We start from the raw sequence: 27,980 nt of genomic DNA on the forward strand, positions 1-27,980 counted from the left end.
AATTAGCATGGAAAAAAAAATTACACAAAAAAAGTGGAAAACTGAACAAAGAGGAATGGCCTACGACATTAATTGTGCTACATTTCTGGTAAGATTTTACATTCATGCCTAAATAGAACCCTTTACACTTTGCCTGCATGGTTACATAGGACAGAGGCGCCGTCCTGGAACAACCGCAACAGCAGTTCGTGTTAAAAAAAGTAAAAGCCTGCTGTAACTGCGGAGGACACATTTCAATTAAGCAATAATAATATTACAGTATAAGGCAAAATGGGTGCTGGTTTAATTTGTCACTCTCACACGAGTTCAGCCCGGTTTAGGCTAGCTAAAGTCTACATTAGGCCATTTATGAAAGTTTCTCAAGAGAGACCTTATGGGTGAGAGCTGGAATGGCTTTACATCTACAACAACGCACACAGAATTTATGGGAAGATCAATAGGTTAGGTTGGATAGGAAAATGGCCTACATTTTATAAAAATATTTAACTCTTATGCAAAATTAGAATTGAAGTGACATTAAAACAAACTTTAGGTTAAAAATGGCTGGTAGGATCTTTTTGTAAAGCATTTTATTATTTTGCAAACTATTAAGCTACGTGGTCGACTTGATTCGATTACAGACCAAAAATAACATCGTCTATAGGCTATAGGTAACCAAGCAGGCGTGTGTATGGGTGAAACTTACAAATAGCATAATTAAAAAAACCTTTAGACCCCCCATTCTGGTTTCTCAAATGTCTAGATCATGCTAGACAGGATTGACCCAAGAAAGACCTCTTGCTATATAGCTCCCCATAGCAACCAATGGAGTAAAAAAAAGACATCAATTACTTCAATGAGTTTATTTTCCTTTAAAATGAATCAGGAGAAGCAATTGAAGGACAGCTAGCTAGAATTTAGAGGAAGCATCTTGAAACATCTCAGTACATTTCTGTAGTCAATCAAAATCAATCTGAAGCTGGGTTATTCTCTTAAAATGCATCTCCCAAATGAATGAAACCACAACTGGTAAATTGAATGACCAATGTTATACTTGAAACATGCAAAAGATAGGAATGATTTTAATTCAACATAAAGCTGCTTAAAAATCTATTTGAAAAAGGAGCTACTTTAGTGAAGGTTCCATGCACCGAGTTAAGCAAATCTGTACTGGTAATTTGTAAATAATTGCCACAGCAACACCATTGAAAGGTTCAAGAACACTCAAAGACACTGAAGCTACACTTAAGATGGAAAGCAACAGTGGTGGTGGTGTCCTAACGGCGAACCGTGGTCCATCCATCATCATCAGTCTCATTCTTAATACGCCGCTGTTCCTTCTCCTTCTCTAATCGCCAAGAGCTCTTTTCCCCCTCAGGATCACGCTCACGTTCCCGTGGTCTGGCTGGAGCCTCACGCTCCTCACGCTTGACTTCTCCTCCTCCTCCTCCTCCTCCTCCTCCTCCACCACCACCTCCTCCACCTCCTCCACCTCCTCCACCACCACGTCTCCAGGAGCCACCTGAATGGAAAAGTTCATTAGATGAAAATGTTTAGACGTGGTTCTTATTTTACCAGTGTTTATAAAGAATGTTTATAACAAGCCTGTGTCAACACATCATTCTCTTCAGCATTAGCTCAATTCCATGGGCAGAAATAGCCTTGTGAGATGGATCATAACATTTCGATAAGAGAGATGGTCAACATAAACTACAAGCATGTGGACAGTGACAATCACAGCTATATGTGATTGTAGAAAATCTTGTAATATTCTAAAACTGCTGATGTTAAAATGGACAAATTTGAAACTAATTTCAAGAAGATTAATTAAACAATTTAATATGACAAATATCAGCGTGTGCCATATTCACAATCAGCTCTATGACATCTAAAAGCCACCAATACAAAACACAATAACACTCATTTTGTATGGCTTCTCAATTCGTAAAGTTTTGTATGTATATTTGTGTGATATCTAAACACAGCATTGAAGTTGTTATTATTTCATTCATAAAATGTACCCTGAGGATTTCTTAACTGCCTCTCTCCTGTCCTAAGCCTGAATCATATTGGGAAGCTACCACACTGGAAAAATCAGTGCATTGCAGATGCAACATGTGTGCTAAGCCTATGTTTCAGTAAATTCAACCCAACCAACTATGTTGCCAAATGAGTTGTTCATTAAAAATTATGTAGTAGCCTTGTAGTCATGGGGAACTATAGTTAGAAAGCATCAGAGGAGCCAGCCAATCAGCCAGCTATTGGTACTCTTTGGACCGCAATGTTAATTAAACCAGAATGGGAGATACAGCTGAAAACATAAGCGCAATAAAAATGATCTAACCAGTAATTATCAATACCAACTGCTTTTAATTAATTAATTAATTATTTTGAAATCCGAGTCGTATAGAAAGTGTTGCTCTATACAACTGAAGCTAAATTTGCTGAATGGTCAGGTGGTTCATGGACTGCCAAATAGTTCCAAACAATTTCCAATCCACAGCAATAAATGGGAAATTGACCTTATTATGTTACTTGAATTAAACAGAATAAAGAGGCTATTGTAGGTTTTAAGCTGCTACCATTAAAGCTCAGCTCAAGACACCATTTGCAAAGAGTTGGACATTTCATGAAGTTAACCAGCCTAAATCCATGAATGTGGTCAGTTCACTAAGATGTCAGCATTTGAGATGGAGATGCAATGTATTTTAATGTAACTCATTGAATGGTCAAGAAAACAAATAGCCTTTCTATATAAGAAATCGGCTTAAACTTGATAAATAACTACATTTCTGTTAAACTACAAAATTCCACATTAAAATCCCATCTAACTATGTCAGTGGCTTCTACTTGTTTAAAACAGAGAGGATTGCATTGACTCCACAGAGTGGTGCTAGTCTTTCTACACAGTTCTGGATAAGCAAGTTCATTGGGTTCCTACACAATTTACACCCAACTGTGCTATGACCTGTCAGACATATAAAAGCTGCCTTACTGGAGAGCGCACCTTTGATTAGAACACCCATTTCTTCAGCTTCCTTCCTAACTGTACTCATGTTCTCATTCGCATTCTCACTACTTATATAGTTGGACCACATGCGGAGGTTGGAACAGATACATGATTATGCTGCCTGCCACAAACAACACCTTTTCATTGGCTGTGTGTGTGTGTATGTCGGGCAGTTTACATCTACATCAACGCAAATAACACCCTTTCATTGGCTGTGTGTGTATGTTGGGCACCCTTTCATTGGCTGTGTGTTCATGTTGGGCAGTTTAAATGATGGTGTTCGTAGGCTTGCACTCATAAGCGTCAGTCACGGCCCCACACGAGCCCCACCCTGCAGCGTCAGGGCTGACGGAGGATCTACCCCGGAGTACATACTTACTTCCCCACCCTGCAGCGTCAGGGCTGACGGAGGATCTACCCCGGAGTAGATACTTACTTCCCCACCCTGCAGCGTCAGGGCTGACGGAGGATCTACCCCGGAGTACATACTTACTTCCCCACCCTGCAGCGTCAGGGCTGACGGAGGATCTACCCCGGAGTACATACTTACTTCCCAGAAACAGGTTGTCGGGAGCAATTTTCTGCGGTGGAAACATGCACAAAGGTGTGGGTGGCCCTTAAACAGCCCACTAGTCAGGTGGTTCTTCTAGCTCACCTTCTTCAGTTTCTCTGGGAGGGGGGGCTCTTGCTGGTTCACGCTCATCCTTTCGCTCTCTTATGTCACGACGATCTGGGCGTTCCTCTCGACCCGCGTCCTCACCACCACGTCCTCCTCCTCCTCCTCCTCCTCGCCAGCTGCTGACTTCCTCCGTTGCTGCACCTCCTCCACCACCTCCTCCTCCCCCTCCTACTCCACGTCTCCAAACTCCACCCTCCTCCCTACACAAACATACAAATCACACACACTGTTAAGTCCCCCATTTCAGTACCTACTAATTATGTTCTCATCAGACTGAAATGCAATGCTGGGTAATGTGAGGTAGCTGCTATATCATGTAGGTAACTAAGCCTTCTCAGGGCCGATTCAGGTATGCAACATCTCCATTGCTGCCCTCCAAATATCAGTAATGACAGAAGGGAAGTCCTTCCTTTTTAGCCTGAACAGATCACATTCATAACAAATAATTGAATCATTAGTTACATGCATGATGCACTAGTATTTAGCAACCATTAACCACTACTGTACATGTTTTACAACATATTTCAGCGTCTGTTCAAGAATTCTTACCGGACCCATGGGACAGACTACTCTACTAGTGTCCATAATAACATTGAACACCATGCACCTAAAGTAGGTCTCAGGGTCCTGATCTTCAGTGTAGCTAGAATTCAGTTCACAATGGTAGCGGAATTATGTGCTTGTTCAGAGTTCAGGAGTAAATGCCATCAGGCGTGCAATGGAAATAGAGTTTTGAAAACCTTCCACCCTTTACTGAATCAGGGAGTCTTTCAAAGACTTAACCAGCATAATGGCTGTGTCCAGTCAGGCATCTGCTGCTTGCAGTGCCTTGCTTACATGAGTGATCTATGCCAAATGGTCAGACCAAATTATATGCATGGAATTTCTTGTGTTTGATAATGATTTTGTCTTTGATGCAGTTTTACCGTTTCTGGAAAATGAGTCAACCTTTTCCAAAGTGTGGACAATTCCACCTAACTAGGAGGGACATCGAACATGTTTGATACAATGACTTTTAATCCAGATGCTTTACCAGGTTACTGTTGGGAACTTTTCTTACAGATGGCATAATGACAATCGCCTTGTCTTATTGTAAGCCACCACCAGCTGCTGCCTACATGCGTCACCCTAACTCAACTAACTCTATTTTGTAATGTTGCACATTGTAATGTTTCGGTTTAAAATGTGCAGTTGGCAGGAGCTTGTGCACAGATTTATGGGTAAAAGGCTTGCACATTTGCATCTGTCAGTGTTCCATTTGAGACAACACTAATCAGCGACAGAACGCACTACAAATGTAAGAGCTTAGTGTGCACTATGCACTGTATTGCAGTGTACTTGGTGAAGTAAGCAGTAGTGAAGGCGAATGACACTTAAAACAAGACACTATCACAGGTCTGAAGAACACTGACCAATTCATGTTTCCTGGCAAGATACAAATCTAGTGTGGGCTATGTCTCTCAAAGCCTACGCAGTGTAGGTCTCTATGGTCAGTAATTACTCTAGGTGATCCTCAGCAGTGTAGGTCTCTATTGTCAGAGTCTACACTAGGTGTTCCTCAGTGCCAGAGCAGTGTAGGTCTCTATGGTCAGTAATTACTCTAGGTGATCCTCAGCAGTGTAGGTCTCTATGGTAAGAGTCTACTCTAGGTGTTCCTCAGTGCCTGAGCAGTGTAGGTCTCTATGGTAAGAGTCTACTCTAGGTGTTCCTCAGTGCCTGAGCAGTGTAGGTCTCTATGGTAAGAGTCTACTCTAGGTGTTCCTCAGTGCCTGAGCAGTGTAGGTCTCTATGGTAAGAGTCTACTCTAGGTGTTCCTCAGTGCCTGAGCAGTGTAGGTCTCTATGGTAAGAGTCTACTCTAGGTGTTCCTCAGTGCCTGAGCAGTGTAGGTCTCTATGGTAAGAGTCTACTCTAGGTGTTCCTCAGTGCCTGAGCAGTGTAGGTCTCTATGGTAAGAGTCTACTCTAGGTGTTCCTCAGTGCCTGAGCAGTGTAGGTCTCTATGGTCAGGAATTCCTCTAGGTGTTCCTCAGTGCCTGAGCAGTGTAGGTCTCTATGGTAAGAGTCTACTCTAGGTGTTCCTCAGTGCCAGAGCAGTGTAGGTCTCTATGGTCAGGGTCTACTCCAACGGCCTCTGTTCAGCCTCACAGAGGGGTATGGGTGCAATAAGGTGCAGCTCAACAGGACCCTGAGAGCTAGCAGCAGAAGCAGAAGCAGCGGGGCTGGAGAACCAAGATCTGCCCCGTGAAGGTTGGATGTTGGGGCTTTGTGGATTTTAACATCATGTCCACCATATCAAACCAGTAAGAATACAAAACTAGAATAGAGTACCAGTCTTTTGTGTGTCCATGAAACAGCAATTTCGAAAACAGGACAACGTCCCATTGGACACTGACTTGAGGATGTTTCATACTCCATCATTCAGTGGGGGTACGCAAGTCTTTTTATAAGGTTAAAGGCACCCAGTGCAACTTTCGAGGCTTAAAAATAAACATTCAATTTCTAGTCTTTTTTACACGTAGTAAGTTTCAATAACTCCATACCATTACATATCGACATTCAAGCAGCAAAGATGAGACGTCGTTGTGTGGTGAGAACTGATAGGAAATCGATAACAACAACAATCGCCGCCATTTTCTTAATTTTTTGTAACCTACAATAAATAAAGCAGGATTCCAGTCAATGGAAAAATGGCCTCTCCCCACCGGCGATTGTTGTTGTTTACGATTTTTTATCAGTTCTCACCACATAACGACGTCTCATCTTTGCTCCTTGAATGTCGATATGTAATGGTATGGAGTTATTGAAACTTACTACGTGTAAAAAAAACTAGAAATTGAATGTTTATTTTTCATTGAATGTTTATATAAAGTTGCACTGGGTGCCTTTAATATGGCTGCAATTGACAAGGGTTGTATTACGTTTTCTTGGCTTTAAAATGTGATGCTTGCAGCTATTTTAATTTGATCAGGCAGATCTGACAGACCCCCATTCTGATGACACTTATTCAGGCATCTGGTGGGGTGGATATGGAAGGCCACACCAATGTTGGCGCCGGGAATCACCAATTTGGTAGTTCCACAATAATAAGCTTTAGTGACCCAGTGTGACTATGACGGAACAATAAGTAATGTTTTCCAGCTAGAGAGGAAGCTAACAGAGCAATGTAATAAAATAGACAGCATCAAATAAGAAATGGATTGATAGATTAATATAAAGGTTTGAGTGCGATTTATTTTTATCAGTCAGGAGGCTGTTTTGTTTTCCATTATACCTGGGGGGTGGTCGACGGTCTTTACTAGGCTCACGCTCCTGGGGCACCTCCACATCAGCCTCTTCCTCTTCCTCATCATCATCACGGCCAGCGCCATCACGAGGGGGACCCCAACTCTCTTCACGGGCCTTCTCCCTCTCTCTCCACCCACCACCTGACACAGACACAGACACAGACACAGACACACACACACAGTAGAACATCAATAGGTGAAATGGTGATATTGTGAGGCAAAGAAGGAAAGACCTTGAGCACAGACTGATCCAGTACCTGTAGATGCCTTGGCTACAGGTTTCCACGGCTTAGGATCATCCCCACGACGTGGCCCTGCGTCATCCAGGCCTCTGCGGGCTCCCCTATCGTCATCTCCACCCTTTCTGGACCAATCATCATCAGCCCCACGTCTGGGGGCCCTGGGCTCATCCAGAACTCTACGAGGGGGTCGGTCCTCATCAAAAGCCCGACGGGGCCCTCGGTCCTCATCCGCTCCCCTTCGAAGGCTTCGTTCACCGTCATCTCCCCTCCTAAGACTGCGGTCATCATCGAAGGCCCTTCTGGGACCACGTTCGTCATCCAGGCCCCGACGAGGTGGACGGTCTTCATCAGCACCGCGGCGTGGACCCCAGTCATCATCAAAGCCACGACGGAGAGGGCGGTCTTCTGAGATCACGCGCCGGGGCCCATCAGCTGGTTTTTTCACGGCTGGCTCTCGTTCAGTCTCCTCAGTGTCGTCGTCATCCTGTTTCCTTTCACTATGGAGTTGAACATTTGGCATCAAACACGTATCAAACACTATTACATGTTATTAAGACACAAATGTGCATCAAATCACTAACCGATCAGATACAGGTCGACGCCATTCTGTCTCTCCTTCACCACGTTTTCTCCATCCTCCTCCTCCTCCTCCTCCTCCTCCTGCACCACCACCACCTCCTCCTCCACCTCCTTCCTCTTTCTCTGCCCAGTCCTATGGAAAGGGGAAAGGGAGCACTGAGTTAATTCCCCTCCAGAAGTGAGGTGTACAAGAAGGTGCTATGTGAGCATGTGTATACACCAGATGATCGCTCATGCTTACCTTACTGCCTTTCTCCTCTGGCATCCTCCTTTCCTCTTCCTTGCGGCGCTCACGTTCCTCAATCTCCTGCTGGCGGGCTCGCTGTTTTCTCTCCTGTTCCTCAAGTTTTCTTAGTTTCTCTTGGTACTCCTTCTCCTCCTCCTCTCTCGCCTCTTGCTCTATGCGCTCACGCTCATCACGCTCTACAAGGACACAATAGCCACAAGTCTCTTTATCTTTCCAAGAGTAGTTGCCTGCCAAACCCGATGCTTCAACTTCCATCTTGGCAAAAGTGTTTACACCGTGCTGGTCTAGACTTCAAACAAGTCTTAACCAGGAATGCAAACCATGGCAAAAATATCCAAGACAAGCACTGTTGTTTATTAAATCACTTCATCTTTGAGCAGTCAAGATGTTTTAACCCATTAATGTATACTGGACTTTAGTGAGTTGGCAAATTACTCCAATCTTATTGTTTAGTGACGGGACAGTGTTTTTGGCCCTGTCTGTTAATGGTCCCAATGTTTTGGCTCATCTGTGTAGACAAGCACAGCTTTGAAAATCGGGTCAACTTTACCTTTCTTTAGTGCCTCCTCGTGAATTCTCTGGGCGTCCTCTTCTTTCTGACGGTAGAAGGCATTGCGTCGGTCCTCTTTGCGCTGTTTTTTCCTTTCCTCAAGGCGTTTCTTTCGCTCCTCGACCAGGCGCTCTTGGAACTGTTTAAGTTTCTCCTAAAGAAATTGAAAGAGAAAGTCAGAACTTCAAAGAAAAATGTTTAAATGCTTCTTTGCTTCAATAACTCTGTTACCTCCGTTTTTAATCAATTTTGAAGCATACATATTTTAACAAATATAAATGTCTAAACTTTTTGTTTATCTCATATGTTTGCAGTTCAAAATACAATGTTAATTTGAGACATTCTGGATCTGATTAACAGATTTAACATGCATTATGAGTGGTTCAGTGGGTGGCTCGCTTGGTTAGTCATGAACTAGCAGAAGAATAGGAAATGGTAACAGGTTTTAAGAAACAACAGAAATGGTAAGTGCACTACAAATATGACTTAAGAAATACCAACTATTGTCCAAAATGTCCAATCTTCTAAGTGAATCTTAAATGAATCACCTGATTTAACCAGGGACTTTTCTAGCAATGTAAAAGGATGTCGACATAGTTATTAAAGGAACGGTCTACGGTTCTGGCTGTTAATATTTGAGCAGTCACACTACAGCCTCCCTTCTGTGTTACTGGGGAGACACGTTGATTGTTTCCCATATACAGAGCCAGAACTGTGGCTGGGATTGTGGATGGCTCTGTCCAAGCCACTTTGTAAAAATACCAAAACCTTTTTTTGAGTGTACACACAAAATGGACAGCTAGAGGGCCACGAGGAGCAATTTGCTGAATATCACACACAGCGTATCGGATTAGAACTGTGGACGTCATCTTTGATGAATACTAATTCATAACAAACTCCCAGCATGAAACCAAAGGGGAGGTGGGGGGATGTCAATTCATTTTGCCATCAATCAGCAACCAGTGGGGAGTGGCTGTATGTTTTGAAATCAGCCAGTTTCACGTCACCTCAGAAAGCTGTCGGTTTGAAATGCAAATAGGTGAGAGCAAGAGAGAAGGAGGTGAGGTTGTGTCAGGATTCTTAAGTCAAGGACACACTCACACGACTTAAAGAACTAGCAGCGGTAAAAGGCCGACTGTTGCATCTCTTCATGTGGCCTGTGTCGGGGGCCAAACAGTGATAGCCTCCTATAGGTTGGTGTCCAAGGTGACAATGACACACTCCATCCAACAAGCTCCAACACAGCTTACGGCACTGATACATGCCAGAGAGGCCAAGCGCTCGCTTCGCTTTGAGTGGGCGTGTTGTGGTGTGTGGGAAAAGTGCAACAGACTGGACTAGCGAGCTAGTTAGCAGAATAGCAAGCTAGTAGGCTTTCCAGTCACTTGTCTTGATATCAGAACTGTCATTCTGTTAGGGTAAGCACAGGATTACATTTCTAACGTACCAGGAAGAACAAGGACCTTCTAGATTTTCTTTTTAGCACATTAAACGACTGAACTACGCCACAGGTCTGCAATTTTCAAATGTTTAGAGACAATACCAAACAATCTGATTTGTGGAGGCAAGCGAAAATTCACTCCTCATTTACATAGGTTTAAACTCCCCCCAAATGTTTGTGCTCGCCTCGTCCAATTCACTCTAATACATCATAATCACCTGCCTCCAACAGAAATGATTGGAATACAGAACTTTGCTTCGCTCGCATGTGTATCATCTGAACGGTAGGTTCAAGTAAAACTTTGATTTGTACCCTAGCTGCCATAGCTTGGGCCTTCTTCTGTTCCGTACCAGTATGAAATAAGGTATTTGTTTTTCTTGGGGATCCTGGGTTGTCTAATGCTTAAGTATATCCATCTGTGAAATCATCTACATATATGTATGGAGAGGGGCTGACATTTTACCTCATAGATGAAACTTCGAGCATCTGTGATCTTGGCAACAAAGTTCTCCTTGTCCTCCATCATCCTAGACATCCTCTGCTTGTGCTCCAGGGCCTTCTCCCGTTCAACCTTCATGTTGCTGATCTGGTGGACACCAACCATTCAAAAATCACTTACAAGCCTTTATAGATGAACCATTACACAGGATGTTATTTTATATACCTTGACCTGTCCATACCACCAACATTTCTATATCTGAGACTAAAGCAGCAAAGTACCCGTAATATTGCTATGTTTGTTAATTGTTCAAGTTGTTAAAATAGGCTAGCACAACACTCATTTGTGTTGATGTGATGATGATTTAATGTCATCTGTCAGGTTCTCACCCGGTCATCTTCCTGCAGCTCCCAGAGTTCCATATCTTTGATGCGTTGTTCCTCATAAGCCTTCTTAATAAGGGGAATCTCCTCCAACCTTTTAGCTCTCTCAAAGTAGTCAATCTGCATCCAAAGAAAAGCAATTTCATATTGAGTGATATTGATATATCATATTGCTAATAAAAAAAAAAGAATCTCAAAGCAATTGCCTCAGAATTGGCCAAGGCTGTTAAAAAAGCCAAACTGGCCCATAATACTGAAACAGTGAGCTGACAACTCACCTTTTTCTCTTGGTTTTTCAGACGCTCTTGAAGTTCTTTCTTCTCCTTCTCCAGCTGTTCCACCTGCTTGGCCATGATGAAGTCTGGGTCCAGCTCCTCCAGGTCCTGTGCACACAATGTTCTAATGTAAACACCTTGAGCCATATTCACAAAGGGGGTTTAGCCTGGGTTGCTCTGGTCAACATGTGAGCCGCATTCACCTGTTAAACATAGCTTGAACGCACACAGCCAGACAGCATGGCAGTCTAATATACATATGGTGTTTTTGGCTTTGGCTGGGTTAGATTTACACCATAAGTAGTGCTTTGAGGATTTGGCCATAAAGCTACATTTTGTCCTCATCTGACATTTCTACATTTGTTAATGTGGATCTTCTCAAACAATGGTTTCTTTTTGCCACCCTCCCATACAGGCCGTCAGCTTTTTCTTGATCTTGACTTGACTTAAGTGACCAACATCTGTTTCTAAATGTAAAAAAAGAAGAAAGAAATGTACCTCAATGTCAATGTCCTTAAACGCCTTGGCCCCCAATTCAGTCTTCTTGATTTGCTCCAGGCGTTCTCGCACGGTCTTCTTTTTGATCTGCTCGTGCTCCTGCATGATGCGCTCCTTCTCGCGCTCCTTGGCCTCCAGACGTAGACGCTCCTCCTCTGCCTTGCGCACCTTCTGCATCTCCGCCTCCCTCTGCTCCAGCTCCTCCTTCTCACGCGCTATGTTCAGGCTCTCCAGGCGCTCTTTGCGCTCCTCGATAGTCTGTCTGCGGGCCAGGATGCGCTGGTGCTCTTTACGGCCATTCTTCAGGTAAGATGCGATGGCTAGTTGGCTCTGCTCCTCACGCTCTTGCTACCGGGAGAAAAAGAAAAAAGAATTCACACTAACGTCAGCAGAAGTATATCTATGGTATTTAAGACATTACTTTGAAAAAGAAGGCAAAAGAATAAAGGAAAGGATAAAAGGGAGAGAGAACACATGAACTCTTGTATTGCCTCTACATGCCAAAAGACATCATGAAACAGCAAGTGATATAGTCTACCATGAATAGCTATGTAATCAGAACCCTGTGTGATTCGAATCTGCCAAACCACCTGGATAATTCACTCTACCACTGGTAACATTGGCTTTAGGCAAAGCCTGATATTATGTTAGCATTATACTGTATTGTATGGTAGTCACACATTATGACAGAGCGGCAGGAAAACTATCAAAAGATACAAATTGTAGGCAAACTGTGCAGTGTCATGGCTAAGCTCATTCTACTGTTAGCTGGCTAGCTAAACATGGCTAGCACTGTTTAACATCAATCTGAACCCTGACTTTCTCATTGTGGTGTGACTGATGGAGGTCAAATACATCAACGCATTCTCACCAGGATGGAAGGTGGCCTGATGACTTGGATGGCCTTGGCAAGAGAGGAAGACATGGCGGTGAGTTGGTTCCTAATCTGCTCAGAGGGCATGTTCTGGAGGAAGGGGCCAATAGGTGCATCTTCTTTTGTGGAATAGTTCAGATCTGATCCAAAGCTCAGAGTACGCGAGGTGTGATCGATGCGTACCTAACAAAAGAAAGGGTCAAAACCAAAAGAATAAACCTTACGACCTTACCATTAGTGCTACTGTACAAGTTACCATTATATTACCAGTATAGGGCCATCTAATGGAAATGCCTACAAACTGACAACTCAAATCAATTGCTTAACTGTTATGAATAATACAAGAAATAATAATACAATTCTATGAAAGTATATTTATGTTTTTACATTTAGAGATGATCATGACATTTAGTTTACCAGCTTAACTTGGTAGATAAATGAGCTAGATTTGAATTCCATAAAATGTGGGTTTCATCTTAATGACCAAAATAATAAGCACTTAGAAACACTTCCTTTCAAAAGGTGGTTGTGGTGTCATACCTGCAGGTCGCAGTGGCGGGCAGCATCCACAATGGAACGCTCCAGCTGAAAGGCATCCACAAAGGGCACTAGAGATGCCAGACGAGTGAACTCGATGCTCTGGTAGATCTGAGCCACCTAATAACACAATAAAGAGTATAGAAGAGCGTTTAATGAGGTTCTCTTGTTGAAGATTTACCCAACACCACAGGAATATAGACTTCCTTAACAGCTGCTGTTTCAACTAGAATTTCACTGGAGGCAAAATAAATGCACAAAAGCAATGATTATTATCATCATCAGTCAAGAGTCGGTGAGAACTGCGGTTACACAAGTTAAAGGCACATTTCTTTACATGTGGTAACAAGAAACATTCTTGTTACAGTTTCAACTTTTTAGCTTTTGAAATAATAGATTGAGTAATAGGTGGGTGACATGTCCCAGAGCACACAAGCCCCAGCCTAAGCAAACAGTTGGGTCCAAAAGTCTGAGACCACCTCAAATCTGTGATTATTTGAAGGCTACATGGAAAATATCGGACAGTTTGAGGATTTACAAACATACAAAAATACAAATACATAGACAAGTCAATGAAAAAATATATGTTTTATCTCTAGGTCAGAAATGTGTGGCATCAACCATAACTCCTTCTCAAAATGATTATTAGAAGAAAAGCCAAGGAATGAATAAGGATGTGGCTAGTTGAGAGACTCACCTGCTGGAGAAGTCTAAGGATGGTGTTGCTCTGGAGGTGGGGCACATACTGCTGCAGATCAGACTCTTTCTCTGCCTGGTCCTTTATCCAGTTTAGCACCTACCAAACATTAGACATTTAAATGACAGAGGATTTCCCAACTGGCCAAATCACACAAATTACTCCACAAACCCTACTCCAATATAGCATCACATTTTTTCAAATGAGCATTTGTTTTGTGAATCACATAATCGCTCAAATCAACTCAATATGCGCTGGAGATGTGGGAATTCATGATTTCAAAATCACTATTCAGGTAAAGGCATAACAAACGGCATTTTCCAATGTCCAAACTTAAGCTCATGTTGCTAAGTCTACGAAGTAGATGATGGCTTCACGTGAAGTCTAAATTGCTGAATGCACCACATTCAACAGGTTTAGAATACTTGCTCCAAACTTCTTTAAACTAAGCCAGCTCCCAGTCTTCAGTTGTGTCTTATAGAATAGTTATTGTGGAATGTTATTCTAATTGAGCCATTTAGCAGGCTTGCTCACAACATTGCATGATTACAATGTTTTTCTTTCTTTTGTTTAACACAATTGTCAGTTAACAGTTTTAAGCATTAGAACTATAATTCAGATGACTTACCTTTGTTACCCTTCCACAAAGTTTCAGTGGATGGAAGTCCATCTCTAGCCAGTTGTACAGCTCTTTGACGTCAGGGACAATGTACTGCAGGAGATTAAACCTCACCTAAAAGGGAAAATAGAAAAATCAAAGTTCTACCTTAACCATCCACTTCAAAGGTTTGATGGTCATTGGTGTTGAACATGGTTGAATAACAGCACCATGTCGTTGATGAGACTCTGGCGGGTGGGAGGAGACTGGAGGCCCAGTAGGGTGGCGAGTCTGCGGTGTTTCTCCACGATGATTCCATCCATGTCCAGCAGGCGGGCGATATCCGTCCTCTCAGGGGTGATGGGGATAGACAGGGTGGCTAAGAGTACTCTGGTAGACATTCTAAAGGAAGAGAAGCCCAATGTTTACAATCGATTAAGTGCTAGGTGTTTATCCAGGCCAAAGACATGACACTGAAAAATAAGAGAAATGATAACTGGAGTTCAGGCCAAAAGATAACATCACAAGTTTTTTAAATTACAATCAGAATCCAACAGTACTTATTATTTTACAAAAAATAAAAAGTCTAGATGCAATCTCAATTTAACGGTTTCTCCCCAGAGAAGACCAGATTTAAAAACTTATCCTATTAAAGGAGTTAAAGATGGCAATCCCAACAAATGAATTAAATAACAATCATAACAAAGTGTTGGAAGTACTCAGAACTCAAGACTCCTAAGTATGATCAGCAAGTGCAAGTGACTTTATGCTGTGAGGCCAAGAATATTAAAGACGCAACCACCAAAGGCATACCTGAGAAAAGAAACTTAAAAGAAATGTTGGGATAAATATTGTATTTTATGTTGTGTAGGCCTTCATGTTCAATTTATCTCAACATTTCTTTCATCACTACGTGTATTGCTATTTGCTACATTTAGCATCTATGAATGATAGTGATTTATGATCAGGAAATACTATTCCACGTTATCTCATCTAAATGGCATCTTGGAAATGTGCAAATTCACATTTGAGATTAAATTAGGCCAAATTGTATTGCAAACCTGGTGAATTGAGCTTGACACACTGGAATGGCTAAGACAGGCTTCCAGTGAGTGCTTATGTTATGCTATGCTGTGATTTCCTTCCGTTGACATGAGTTTCTAATTGACGGGCTTGTGGACTAGGGTTAGGGTTAGGGTTAGGGTTAGTTTCTAATTGACGGGCTTATGGACTAGCATCGTAAAGCACTCAAATAACAGATTCAACCACAGCTAAACATGTAGTCCACATCAAAAGACTGGGACCCAGATGTTGGCCCGCCATATAGCTGCCGCTGCTAGCACAATAGTATTGTTTACATTCACTCCATACTAGGGAAGGAGGACATGAAGGTATTTGTCCAATCAGTGTAGCTGTATATTATACTAGATCCCTCTTGATTGGCTGACGTAGCATGGCTCCACATTCTTACTGCTCTTCAAAAGAAATCATTCTAAGTTTGGAAACAGGAGCAGCATGCCAGTCCATGACAAGCTCTACAATTCACCTGAATGATCATTATCAAGATTGACGGATCCGATCAACCCCATTTTCAGTCTTATTTCACTTATCCCCAGTCTTTAAGAGGACCAATCCTAGGAAAATCACCCCGGCTTCAGATTATGGCTTGTCTGGAAAACACTTACTGTTGCTTCTTGAAAAATGTTCTAAGATTGTCTAACAGGCTATAAATGTAAATCCAATAACACCTTAAGTGGCTTCGGGCAAATCTGCATGGCGTCCCATGACAAAGCCTGAGACTGAGGCAATGAAGAAAATTGCGTTCTATACAAATACCTTGACAAAGACTTAAGCCAAATGTCAAGGGAACTAAGGGAATTGTCATTAGGATAAGCAGACAACCTTTCATTGCCTAGCTGGGTATTACTGGAACCAAGACCAGACAGATGTTACCTCTGCATCTCATTCTGTGACTGACCCCAGACCAGACAGATGTTACCTCTGCATCTCATTCTGTGACTGACCCCAGACCAGACAGATGTTACCTCTGCATCTCATCCTGGGTGAGGTTCTTGCGCATCTCCCTTGACAGATGATACAGGCGGTGCAGAGTACTGGCATGGAATAGTGCGTTGCCAGACTTCCAGAAGACAGTGGACACCTTGTTGTAGTAGTTGGCCATGAGCTGAGGCTTAGGGGGCTTTTTAGACAGGGCAAAGAGGCCATGGATATCTTCTACAGCCTTGAAGGCTTCCTGCAAACAGAGACAAGACACATTGACGTGGATGGGTAACAGTCATTTAAGCTCTGTCTATTAGAGGTTTTTAAAGCATATAAAGAGAACTTGTGAAACACCCTTTCCTTCCTGTTGAACATCTTGAGAAAGGAATCTTGTAACCTTGAATGTCACATCAAAATAAACTAGAGACTGATTTCTTACTCCAAGCAAGCTACAAGGAAGTGAATGAATGGACACTACTACTGGACCAGGCACATTCTATACTGCAGAGAATGCAAGCTACACGGAACACTACACTTCCAAAAGAAGGGTTTCAATCTCTATGATCAATTCTCTATGTACTCAAAATCTAAAGCAAGCCACATTTGAAAAAAAATCAGTCGATTATTGTATTAGATAACTAAGCTTACTTTATGGTAGTCTCATAGTTGCTCCAGCCAAAACATGATTTGGCTCTCATTTTTCCATAGTTTTCAGAAATTCATAAAAAGACAGCTGTATTTTTTTTATTTTTTCCCTTCAATAAACACATTTTCTTTCTGTTGTAGCTCAGCCAGACGCCAGTTAGCTAACTTGCCAACACTGAAACCCAATGACAATTCACAGAATTTAAACACATATTGAATAAACGTTGACCAGATAAGGCCTTCTGAAGCAAATATGTTTCTTGTTGCTAGCTCATTATGTGGAAAGTAACCTAACCCTGGATTTACACTTGTGTAAAGATTGATGCTCAGCCTACCTTCCAATGAAAGATTGAAATCGATATGAGAGCTTTGAGGTAGTTTGACGCAAGGGACCAGAGGAGTCAGTCTAATAATGAGAGCCGATCCTGTCATTAAAACCAATGTCTCTGCCATGAGCGTACTGTTCCTCAGGTCGTCCAATATCTCAAGCAGCTAAATGACCTTTTGACCAAAAAATAAGATGGATTTTGTCTGGAACCTTAGATCCAATCCTAGTAGCACACCAACAAGATGATAGCATTCCCATAAACCTGAAGTTTTTTCTCAGATGAATGAAATCAAATGACTGTTTGAAAAGTGCCTAAAATAAGTTCAGGTATGTACAGTCATGGACAAAAATGTTGTCACCCCTGCACTTCTGTCAGATAATGCACCACTACTCCCAGACTACACTACATGTTTATTTACTTAGTTTGCATTGGAAAAACACAAAAACTGACTTTATTCCACGTAAAACTCAAAAAAGGGCCAGACAAAATTATTGGCACCCTCAACTTTATAATGGGTAGAACACCCTTAAAAATAAAGAAATACAAATATCTGAAATCTATAGCTTCCTATAACCATTAATGAGGTGTCTTACACCTCTCTTCTGGAATTTTGGACCACTCTTCTTTTGCCAACTGCTCCAAGTCTCTCACATTTGAAGGGTGCCTTCTCCCAACTACTGATTTCAGATCATGCCCCAGTTGTGCTATGGGATTAAGATCTGGACTCATTTCGGACACTTCAGAACTCTCCAGTGTTTTGTCTTTACCATTTCTGGGTACTTTTTGAAGTGTGCTATGGTTTATTGTCCTGCTGGAAGACCCATGTCCTCTGACGGAGACCCAGCTTTCTGACAGTGGGCCCTACATTGCGCCCAAAAATGATTTGGTAGTTCTCAGATTTCCTGATGCCATGCCAGGGTTTTTCCTGGGTCAAAATGGCTCTTCGGTGCTCCCAATAAAAAAAATTGCGCGCTACGCGCGCACAGTCTGTGTTACCTATCAGCAGAAATCAATGTTTTTTTTTTTTTTTTTTACATTTCATAAATAATGGAGGCTATGCTTGAGGTTATCATTTTGCTTCCACTTTAAATTAAAATAGATAGGCTAATATATTGACAATAGTCCAAGCCCCATGGTGCTATCATGTATGGTTCAAAGATTATCAAGGTTTACCTCGTATATGCAAACTGCTGAAATCTATATCAATAGAATCTAGAACTAACCAGTGGTCAGAAATGGAACACACGAATTATGAAAGTCAAGTTTATCTATTATTACTATTCATGTTTATTATACAAACCTACATACCATTATTTTCACCAATGGAGGCTGCGTTGGAAATCAATAATCAAACTTTTGACAGTATTTTGAGTGGAAATTTAATGTGCATTTGTACAGGTGTACTCGTGCACGTTGGGCTGGCCCTCGCAGTGGAACGACAGTTTTCAACCGCACCGGTTTATCAATAATAATATTAATATTATTATATTCGAGATGCAACACAAACGAGTTGAGCTTTCATTGATAAACCAATGCTGTTGTCTGTCTTCCCGAGGCCCCGCGTTCTACTGGTACTCGTTCAAACGCGTAGACAAATCAAGTAATAGCCTACATCTGTGTAAGTTCTCAACATAGCAGATATTTTAATAAATTGAAAGCCATGAATATTGAAACCGCCGACTGATGAAGTCAGGATGCATCCGCAGGTTGAGTAATTAAGTGATTGGGATTGGCTCTGTCCATTCGCGCACCTCACAGACTTATCAACTGGATATTGATCAAAACAGAACGAGAGTTCGGCTGTAGCCTACTTGAAACATACTATTCAGAACATATTCGCTGACGTGCATCGCATACGTGATGAATTGCTCACAAATCTGCTTAAAACAACTAGTGAAGGTGTTTTAGAATAATATTTATGCCATATACAATAAGTGACTTTATGTAAACACCACTTATTAAATGTTAGCTGCCTAATTATTTAGCGCAATGCTAGCATGACTCTACCGTAATTCGATTTTTAACCAAGGTACCTATTGAGCCTGTTGATCGCGACCTGTTTACAAATCTGGTTAAAAAGATAAAGGTGAGCTGTTATTTATAGATACTAAATATTTCTCAGGCATCTAATGGCTTAAAGCTACCTGTAAAGCATCTAAACGTACAGAGTAAGGTAGGTTGACTGCTAAATCGGCAGCCACCAGTCTTTGGTTAGCTCTCATAAATCAGTTATTATATGGCATTAATATTATTCTTACCATCACACATAGGATATATACGTTCACGCACACACTGCTTTAATAAAACTTAAAGCCTACTATCAAAGTATTGTTTTTTTAGGATAATGCAGGCAACTGCTCGCTCTGCTTCATACAAAAAAATTCTAATTAAAGTGTCTAACGTCTGGCAAACTTGGAGACGCCTCTGTTCAATGATTGGCTGAGGGGGTTGTAGGAGGCGGGATCTGCTGCTGCTGCTGCTTGAATTCAACGTGAGCGCTTAAAACACCATTAAGCTGAATGAGAGTTGTTTTTTTTTATCGCAGACTCTTTTTTTTGCCTTTAGGCGCTCGGGATTTTTCATAGGCGTTCGGGAAAACGGCTTAGGCGCGCGCCCACATTTTCTCTATGCAGGAAAAACCCTGCCATGCACACAGTCAAGGCATCAGGTTCCAGAAGCGGTAAAGCAACCCCAAAACATCAGTCCAGCTCCACCATATTAGCCTGTAGGGACCGTATTCTTTTTTAAGGCCTCATTTCGTTGCCTGTAAACTGCTTGACCAAAAAGCTCTACTTTGGTCTCATCTATCCACAGGACGTTCTCCCAGAATGATTTTGGCTTCCCCAGGAAAGTTGTCAAACTCCATTCTGGCTTTTTTATGTCTCTGTGTTAGCAGTGGGGTCCTCTGGGTCTCCTACCATAGCATCCCATTTCATTCAAAAGTTGACGGATAGTGCGAGCTGGCACCGTTGTACCCTTTGTCTTAATTTATTTGGAAGTTGTTCTAGGTTATTTATCCACCATTCAAACAATCTTTTGTTGCATTCTGTCATCAATTTTTCTCTTCCTTCCAAATCCAGGGAGGTTAGTGACAATGCGCACAGTGGACACAGGAACATTAAGATCTCTTGAGATGGACTTATAGCCTTGAGATTGTCCATGCTTGTCTACAATTTTGGTTCTCAAATCCTCAGACAATTCTTTGCTCTTCTTTCTTTTCTCCATGCTCAGTGCGGTATACACAGACACACAACACAAAGGTTGAGTCAACTTTGCTCCATTTTAACTGGTTGCAAATTCGATTTATATATTACCAGCATCTGTGGCTTGCCACAGGTGAGTTTAAATAAAGATTAAAGGAGCATTCCATGCTTAAAATACAATTATTACCTCCAGCAAGGAGGTTATGCGATCGGGTCCGTTAATTTATTTGTCCGTCTGTCTGTGGACAAGATTTCTCAGAAACTACTGGGCGGATCTTTCTGAAATTTTCCACAAGAGGTGGATCTTGGTCCTGGGACATCCCCATTAAAATTTCAGGATGATCTGGATTCTGGATCCAGATTTGTGTACCTCCTTGCTGGAGGTCAGAAATCTCGGATTACTCTTGTTTCTTATAATTTTGAAAGGGTGCCAATAATTTTGTCTGCCCTTTTTTGAGTTTTATGAGGAATAAAATCAGATTTGGCATTATTTCTCTGATTTTTTGTGTTTTTCCAATGCAAACTAAGTAAATAAACATATGAATACAAACACTTTTCTGGGAGTAGTGGTGCATTATCTGACAGAAGTGCAGGGGTGCCAATATTTTTGTCCATGACTATGTCCTTAAATCATAGCACCAGTAGGATCTGAGGTTTCAGACAAATCTCATCTTATTTTTTCTGAGCATGATGGTCCCCAAAGGGTTCATCAATCCTCCCTCAACATCCATGCTTCTGCTCAAATAGCTATGGGTTTCATTCTAATCTGATACACAAGACAGCCAAGCAAAGATGAATCTCAAAGCGGAGAGTTATACAATGTGTGTGAAAATTGACCTCTTTAGACAGGACAAATGAAACTCTTGCCATTATACCAATACTTAATCTTCACTGAAAGAAAACAAAGTACATACCTGCCAGAGTTCCATGGCAATGGCACTGTCCAGCTGAACCAAACGTGTCTCCAGGTGCATGGACTGACTCTCAGGGTTGTTCAGATTGATGGCAGTGCTCTGGTTATGGTGTCTTTGAATCTGGCCCAGATGCATGCGCAGATTGTCACAGAGTTTGCGAAATTCTGCCTTTCGAGTGTACTGAAGGCAGAACTTAAAAGCTACAAGGAAAATGAACAGAGGATCCAATTTTCAGCATTGGAATTTACAACACATTAACCAAGACCTTGTGGTGTAAAGCTACCCACGAACTATGCTGTATTTTATATACACATTTCCCAAGTTGGAAGCCCTGAAGAATTTAGGAAGAGCTGACCTTGCTGGGCAATATCATGGTACAGGCGCTCCACCTTGGAGTTGTTCCGCAGCAGGTCCAAGCACTGGCGGTAGGACTCCCACAGAAACTTGACCCAGGGGGTGAGCAACAGGCGGTCAGTACGGTCCTGGGTGTCCTCTCCGCTCACGGCGCTCAGCAGTACACTACAATCAACAGAGGGGGGAGGATTGGTTACTGGTTCAGTTCATCTGGTGCAAAAATAACTCTTCTGACCACCGAACAAGTATTCAAGCTCAACCATATTTAGATAAATCTTACCAAAAAAGTATTACAAACTAACTTCATGCATTGTCAAACAAAACTTGTGCTTAGCATGACTTGTTTATCTTTTAAAAAGGTGCTACGTCGGTGAACAGTAGATCAAGATTTGCGCCTACTATGACTGTTCTGCATAATTCCTGTTTTAAACAGAGATTATACAGAAATACTGTAGAGACAAAAAGGTAAAGTATATGATCTAGCGTCATTCTAGCTACCTCTTCCACTGACAACAATCCTGCAAACTATAGCCTACATTCAACTAATCATGATTCAAGGCAACTATTCTTTAGCCATAGCGTACAAAAGAACCTAAAGGAGCTTGCTGGAAACACTAAACATGTCTTGTAGTACTTACTTATGAGCTGATAGGGTAACGCTAGAGTGTTGTGAGGACATAGAAAGTTGCAGTTTGGTGATTCTATTAATTCCAAACAGATCGTAAACTATAGCAGAAAGAGTTCCTACTCCTTGCAGAGCTTGTTGCCCAGCCAACGTGTTGCTGGAAACAGAATGATGAAAAGAATATGCAATTGGTTGTGATTACCTTTCAGGAGTCTGAATATTGTCCAAATCTTCAATATCTAGGACCATCTGCTGAGACTCCCCCTTGGCCGTCTCTGTCTTCTCTTCAGCCAACTTCAAATAAGCCCTGACCACATCTTCAAGAGACTTGATATTCACCTAAAATATTGCATGACCAGGGTTAGTCACACCAGGCAGTAGTTCTAACCACCAAATATAGAATTATTCACTTTCAGTGTATGGTTTCAATGATAGAATGTGAGTGCCCAGATGCTTCCAGGCCTGTTGTGCTGTTTCTATTTAATTAAACACTGCATAAGGACAAGACTAAACTATGTGCTTAGCTTTGACATTGCATGTAGGATAAAGGGGTAAGTGTATGTTCTACTGAGTATATAATGTTTCCACATGTGCTAACCTGCTGACAGATGTTCTTGTACTGGTAGAGTCCCTCCTTGGCCAGGTGACTCTTGCGCAGATCCACGCAGAGCTCCAGATACTTGAGCATGATCGGCTCGTGGATCTTCTGCCATGTTCGATGCTTTTTGCTCTTGATGACATCATACAGCACATCCAAGGCTGGCTGTTTCTTGCCAACTTCCAAAAATTCTGTAATCAAAGAGACAACAAATGCAGTGTTAATATGAGGACACTGAGTTAATGAGGACATAACTACCATCACCAGAATTTGGAGGAGGGGAAGAGGAGAAACTAAACAATGGTTAGAGAATCTGTTACACAGACTGAAGTAGGTAAAGCAATAGCTTATTAGTATTTTTATAATAAAAATAATAATGAGTGTATGCGATTTATCTTGCAAGGTGTTTTGTAAGTTAGCATTAACGTTCTGGCTGCCACGGTTATTTTCTACACGGTGATGTGTTTTCAAAAACCTGTTTACGTGTAAATGGCAAATATTAGATACAAGGTTTAGGATAACCTAAGACGTAGTCAAGGCTGTGGATTAAGACTTTCATAAAGATCTTAAAAATGTTGACCATATCTGCCCTTATACTTCACCAATATACAAATGACCCTTCAGCTTGCATGAACTTCAGGGAATTTTATTTTGAAACACCATCTCTGTGCATGGCAAATGGTGGCATTAACAATAGGATGCAACAACATGCCTAAACAATTAAGTAAATACCACAATGCAAATTTTAACTTGATATAATACATTTACCATAGTCATTAACAGGCTCATTTTAGAATGGGAACAAAGGCGACCATTTTGGGGCATTTTGACTAACATAGATCAAACAAAGATTCCTTGTTTTTTAATATTTCAGGATATTGATGTGCTTTTAGCAACACGAAACAGACTCTTACTAAAATTGAGTAAACTTTATTTAATGAATGTCATCCAACTACAATACAGCCCAAAACATTGATGGCTCCACATCCAAATCATGCAATGAGAAAAATACGACTAATTACCGCAATGCAGACGACCACACTAGTCACAATTCTCTTTTGATCTTAAGTGAACCACATACATGTTTGAAAAGCAAATTACAATTATTCCATTAATTGTACCAACGCTATAAATGATGGTGCTAGTGTAGCCTACATATTCAGTCTATTGGTAGCATGTTTCGTTAATATTTCATTTGTAGTCATTTTCTAGTAATCTTTACGATTATGATTATTTATGGTTAAATGAACGCCTATTCAACAGCATGCAAGTTTCTTTTTGCAGGTTGGCCAGGGAAAACTCATTAATATTCACTGGCACATACCAGTCACTCATCAACCAAGGTTCTCACAGCGTCATAAGTTTATTATAGGTAGCTAACAAATAGGCTAACATTCTCTTACGCTTTATAATCTTACACCCAATTATGCGAGAATTGGTATATTTTACTACTGAACTTCCCCTTAAGTTGCAGAGTGTAGTTCACTTTTACACCACTGTCATCAATACAAATCGCGCCCATAATGGACAGTAGCATTTGTGCATTTGTTGGCTAGCTGAAGGATATGGAACTGGCAAAGACAACACAAGAAGCCAAAGAAGCAGGGAGACTGAGGGCTCAGATACACATACGCGTTTTTGTAAAAACGCGACGCTAGGAAATACATTGATTCCTATGGTACGGCGCGCTTAAACGCAAAGCGCCCCGTACCATAGGAATCAATGCATTTCCTAGCGTCGCGTTTTTACAAAAACGCGTATGTGTATCTGAGCCCTAACAAGGTAGAGGTTTTTCACAATATTTTACACAACAATATCTGCATAGTTTTATTTTAACATCGGTGATGAACACTAACATAAACAAAATGATAGATCATTTTAGTTTTTGTGAAATACTGCTCGCATGTGTAATCTAATAAAACACTAGAAAAATATGTATATAGACTGAAAATACAAGCAGTATTTCACCAACACTAAAATGTGTGTAACCTAATAAAATGTTATTAGCGACACAGGCACATATTGTGCTTAATATACATTGGACAGTAAATTATTACAAACCAGCCGAGCTTTAATAAAGTGTTTAAGGTTGCAAACGTACAAATCTTATTTGACGTGAGATTGACAAAAACTGATCCAACTTTTAGGGATGAGCTTAATTAAATTGGATGCTAGCCTGAACCTTGTATGCTAGCATGGTGTCCATACAGAGAATACTGCATTAGCTTCTTCATACAGCTAGCAGAGGTATGAAGTATGTAGTTGTGTGAGATGGTGCTATAAAGCATTACGTAGTTTTTGCAAGAGGTGTGGCAGCCTGTCCGTCAATTGCAGTGTACCAGCCAATTGATTTTGAAGGTGTTATTTTAAGATAAAGTAGTTACATACTGTTGCTTTAAGGCTTTGACACCGTAGATAATGTCATTGCTTATAATCAGGCACGTGCACAGATAGACCCCTAGTGGTGCTCAAGCACCAGCCCTTGTGCCCTGGTTGAGAAAAAGTGCCCTTTTTGCTGGAGCCCATTTATTTTTCATTCATCAATATTTTTAGAATACAAATGAGTCTCTCTGTCCTCAATTTCCCCAAGTGTGTTTTGATATCTGAGGGGGCATTTATTTGAGTTCTTGTGAGAATTTCGCCCCGACATGCTCCGCGGCATAGACATAGAATAGTAGGCCTATTCTATGCCTATGCTCCACGGTGCTCACAAGCCCCCGCCGCGGCCTTCCCTCCTCATCCCCCACATCAGTGCTGAGCGCCAGCGCCAGGCCGGTGCAGCCTACTTCTTCACTGACCTGCAGCATCAGACAAACAGGTAATGACGGTGTTTGTGCAACCCCCCGACGTTGTTTGTTATAAGTTAACAACAACATTAGTGCCGCTGAAAACATTACGTCTGAAAACATAACTGGTCCGACATTTCCTAAAAAATTTTAAAAAAAACAACTAACTTGATTTCAAAGCATTGTCCAGCTGTTTACTGACGTTTGTCATGTTTAATGACATTATTTGTCGAAAAGTGCATATTTTGTGTTGTATAAATGCCGTTTAGACAATTTCGAAAGTATGTTGAATTTATGTTTATAAATGTCACGAGAATTCACAGCTATAAAATAGCAGGTAAACAATGCTAGCTCTCGGTGTCATGCTATCCTTGTCCCACATTGTTTAACGTGATATTTATGTATCTCTTCGTTTTACCTGTTTTACAACGATCAAACTTGTAGCCTATGAATAATTGTAGAGGGTGAAAGAGTAAAATAAGGGAAATGCAAGCTAGCTGTCTTATCCTGCCAATAGGAAACACAGGTTGACAACAGCATAATTAGTGTAATGCTACCTATGCTTTAACCTTCAGAAAACAGTACAATTATTATCCGTAACATTGATTTCTCTCATTCACAAAATTTGCAGCATAATGCCAAAAAATGACAGAATCAAGAAGCAGAAGGACAGGGAACTGCAGCAAGCAGCTCAGAGTAGCCGCTCCTTTTTAACTTGGAACAGGCCATCAACGAGCCAATCAAATGAGGGAGAATCAGTTACCCTACTAATATATAAGTTGAAAATATCCTTCTGTGTTTTTTCTTATTTATTATTATTATTTGAATTTCATAAATAATTTTGGCGATTGGTGCCCTTTTTTTTCAGCACCTGCCCCCCAAAATGTCTGTGCACGTGCCTGCTTATAATACATGCTGATTCATACAAAAGATGCTAAGCAACAGGTGCATAGCAACAACAACATTCATTCTTCAACCCTATCTTTCAACACAATCATAATAAGGTTTAATTGAACAGTGTCCATTTATGATAGACAATACAATTCTATGCAATTCCTCCTCCCTCTCCTGTGCTGAACTGCACCTCCCCAGACCATAGTAGAACCTAAACTCTCTGAAAATCCAGGGAAAACCCTGAGTGTGAATCCATCTCCCCTCCATAATTCTACCAACCTGTAAACAGTAGCCTACTATGTCCGTAGATCCAATTAGAATTTTAAGGAGTGGCGTTTTACAACCTTGATAATGAGCAGCTTACTGAGAACTTGCGCAGCAGTGCTGAAGAAATCGAGCGTATCAAATGATAACTTAAAGTAAATGTGTAAATGTTTTTGTAATGAGATCTTAATATCATTTTTGTTCGTAAAGTCATCTGAAGGAGAAAACATAACGGCCATGCCTACTAGCCGCTTAGTAACAAGCACTTTATAATGTTATAATCAGGTGCAATTTCAGCTTTCACAACAGAACGTTGGCAACTAATGTAATATTGGTGTAATATATTAATTAACAAGCTATGGACAAGAGTATACCAGTCCTCACCGAGCTGTTGTGTGTCAGCAAGGCTTGTCTGATGTTAGACAAGTATCGGTAACGTCAGCTCCTACTTTTCGTCAAAAATCGGCAATATCGTTTTGACATTGCGTTGTAATGTGTAGAAAATAATTTCCATCTGACAAGTATATGATGTTCCTACCGATGTTTGTGTCAGCAAATTGGGTAGTTTACATGTATTAACGTTACCCAAAGATAAGGATTGGCATTAGCTGGCTAATAGCAAGCTAACTAGCTAACGTTAAAATTCCTAAAAGACAGCTTAAAGAGGTAATATTACATTTTACGTTAATACTTTGCTTTTCCATTTTCATACGCCAAAACTTAAGACCTGACTGGTCTAAATGGATGTTCTACAACGGATTGAACAGTTTTGACCGCAGTACAACATGGCATATGGCATATGAATAAGATTACATTTACAACATGGCTGACAATCGCCATGCCGATAAAGTTAGCTAGCGGCCCGTCTACTACGGAGATGAGATAATCACTCACCATTTGCTCTTTTCAGAGCATTTTCCGGTCTCTGAAAGTAGGCCGGCATGGTTGCAACCCGATGCAAAGAATAAACTTTCAAGACTTAATAAATTCTCGAAGAAGATTATTCACAGTCACACGAGTCCATCCGCGTGTTCGAACAACACGTTCCGAGGAG

The 27,980-nt window shown here is 41.2% G+C and overlaps 1 protein-coding gene across 1 annotated transcript; it reads right to left on the reverse strand.

The window, feature by feature from the left end:
- Positions 1-827: 827 nt before the first annotated feature.
- On the reverse strand, positions 828-27,980 carry eif3s10 (eukaryotic translation initiation factor 3, subunit 10 (theta)). The gene is made up of 22 exons (XM_080848384.1): positions 27,821-27,980; positions 22,983-23,173; positions 22,587-22,723; positions 21,761-21,924; positions 21,406-21,605; positions 16,359-16,567; positions 14,544-14,715; positions 14,344-14,448; positions 13,716-13,814; positions 13,022-13,138; positions 12,479-12,664; positions 11,608-11,955; positions 11,113-11,217; positions 10,841-10,954; positions 10,476-10,598; positions 8,572-8,725; positions 8,016-8,197; positions 7,777-7,907; positions 7,211-7,692; positions 6,941-7,094; positions 3,645-3,868; positions 828-1,501 (listed from the first exon to the last, which is right to left on the reverse strand). Exons 1-22 carry the CDS (start codon positions 27,867-27,869, stop codon positions 1,257-1,259), a joined length of 3,891 nt encoding a protein of 1,296 aa, XP_080704510.1. The 5' UTR covers positions 27,870-27,980; the 3' UTR covers positions 828-1,256.

Source organism: Sprattus sprattus (assembly GCF_963457725.1).
Source record: "Sprattus sprattus genome assembly, chromosome: 12".
Classification (NCBI taxonomy): Eukaryota; Metazoa; Chordata; class Actinopteri; order Clupeiformes; family Clupeidae; genus Sprattus; species Sprattus sprattus.

Excerpts from the sequence above, each read along its gene's own strand:
- eif3s10 (XM_080848384.1), bottom strand. The coding sequence starts at position 27,869 with ATGCCGGCCTACTTTCAGAGACCGGAAAATGCTCTGAAAAGAGCAAAT. Across the intron at positions 12,665-13,021 it reads CCCGCCACTGCGACCTGCAG|GTACGCATCGATCACACCTC; the intron begins GTATGACACCAC and ends TTCTTTTGTTAG. Across the intron at positions 10,955-11,112 it reads TGAAAAACCAAGAGAAAAAG|ATTGACTACTTTGAGAGAGC; the intron begins GTGAGTTGTCAG and ends CTTTGGATGCAG.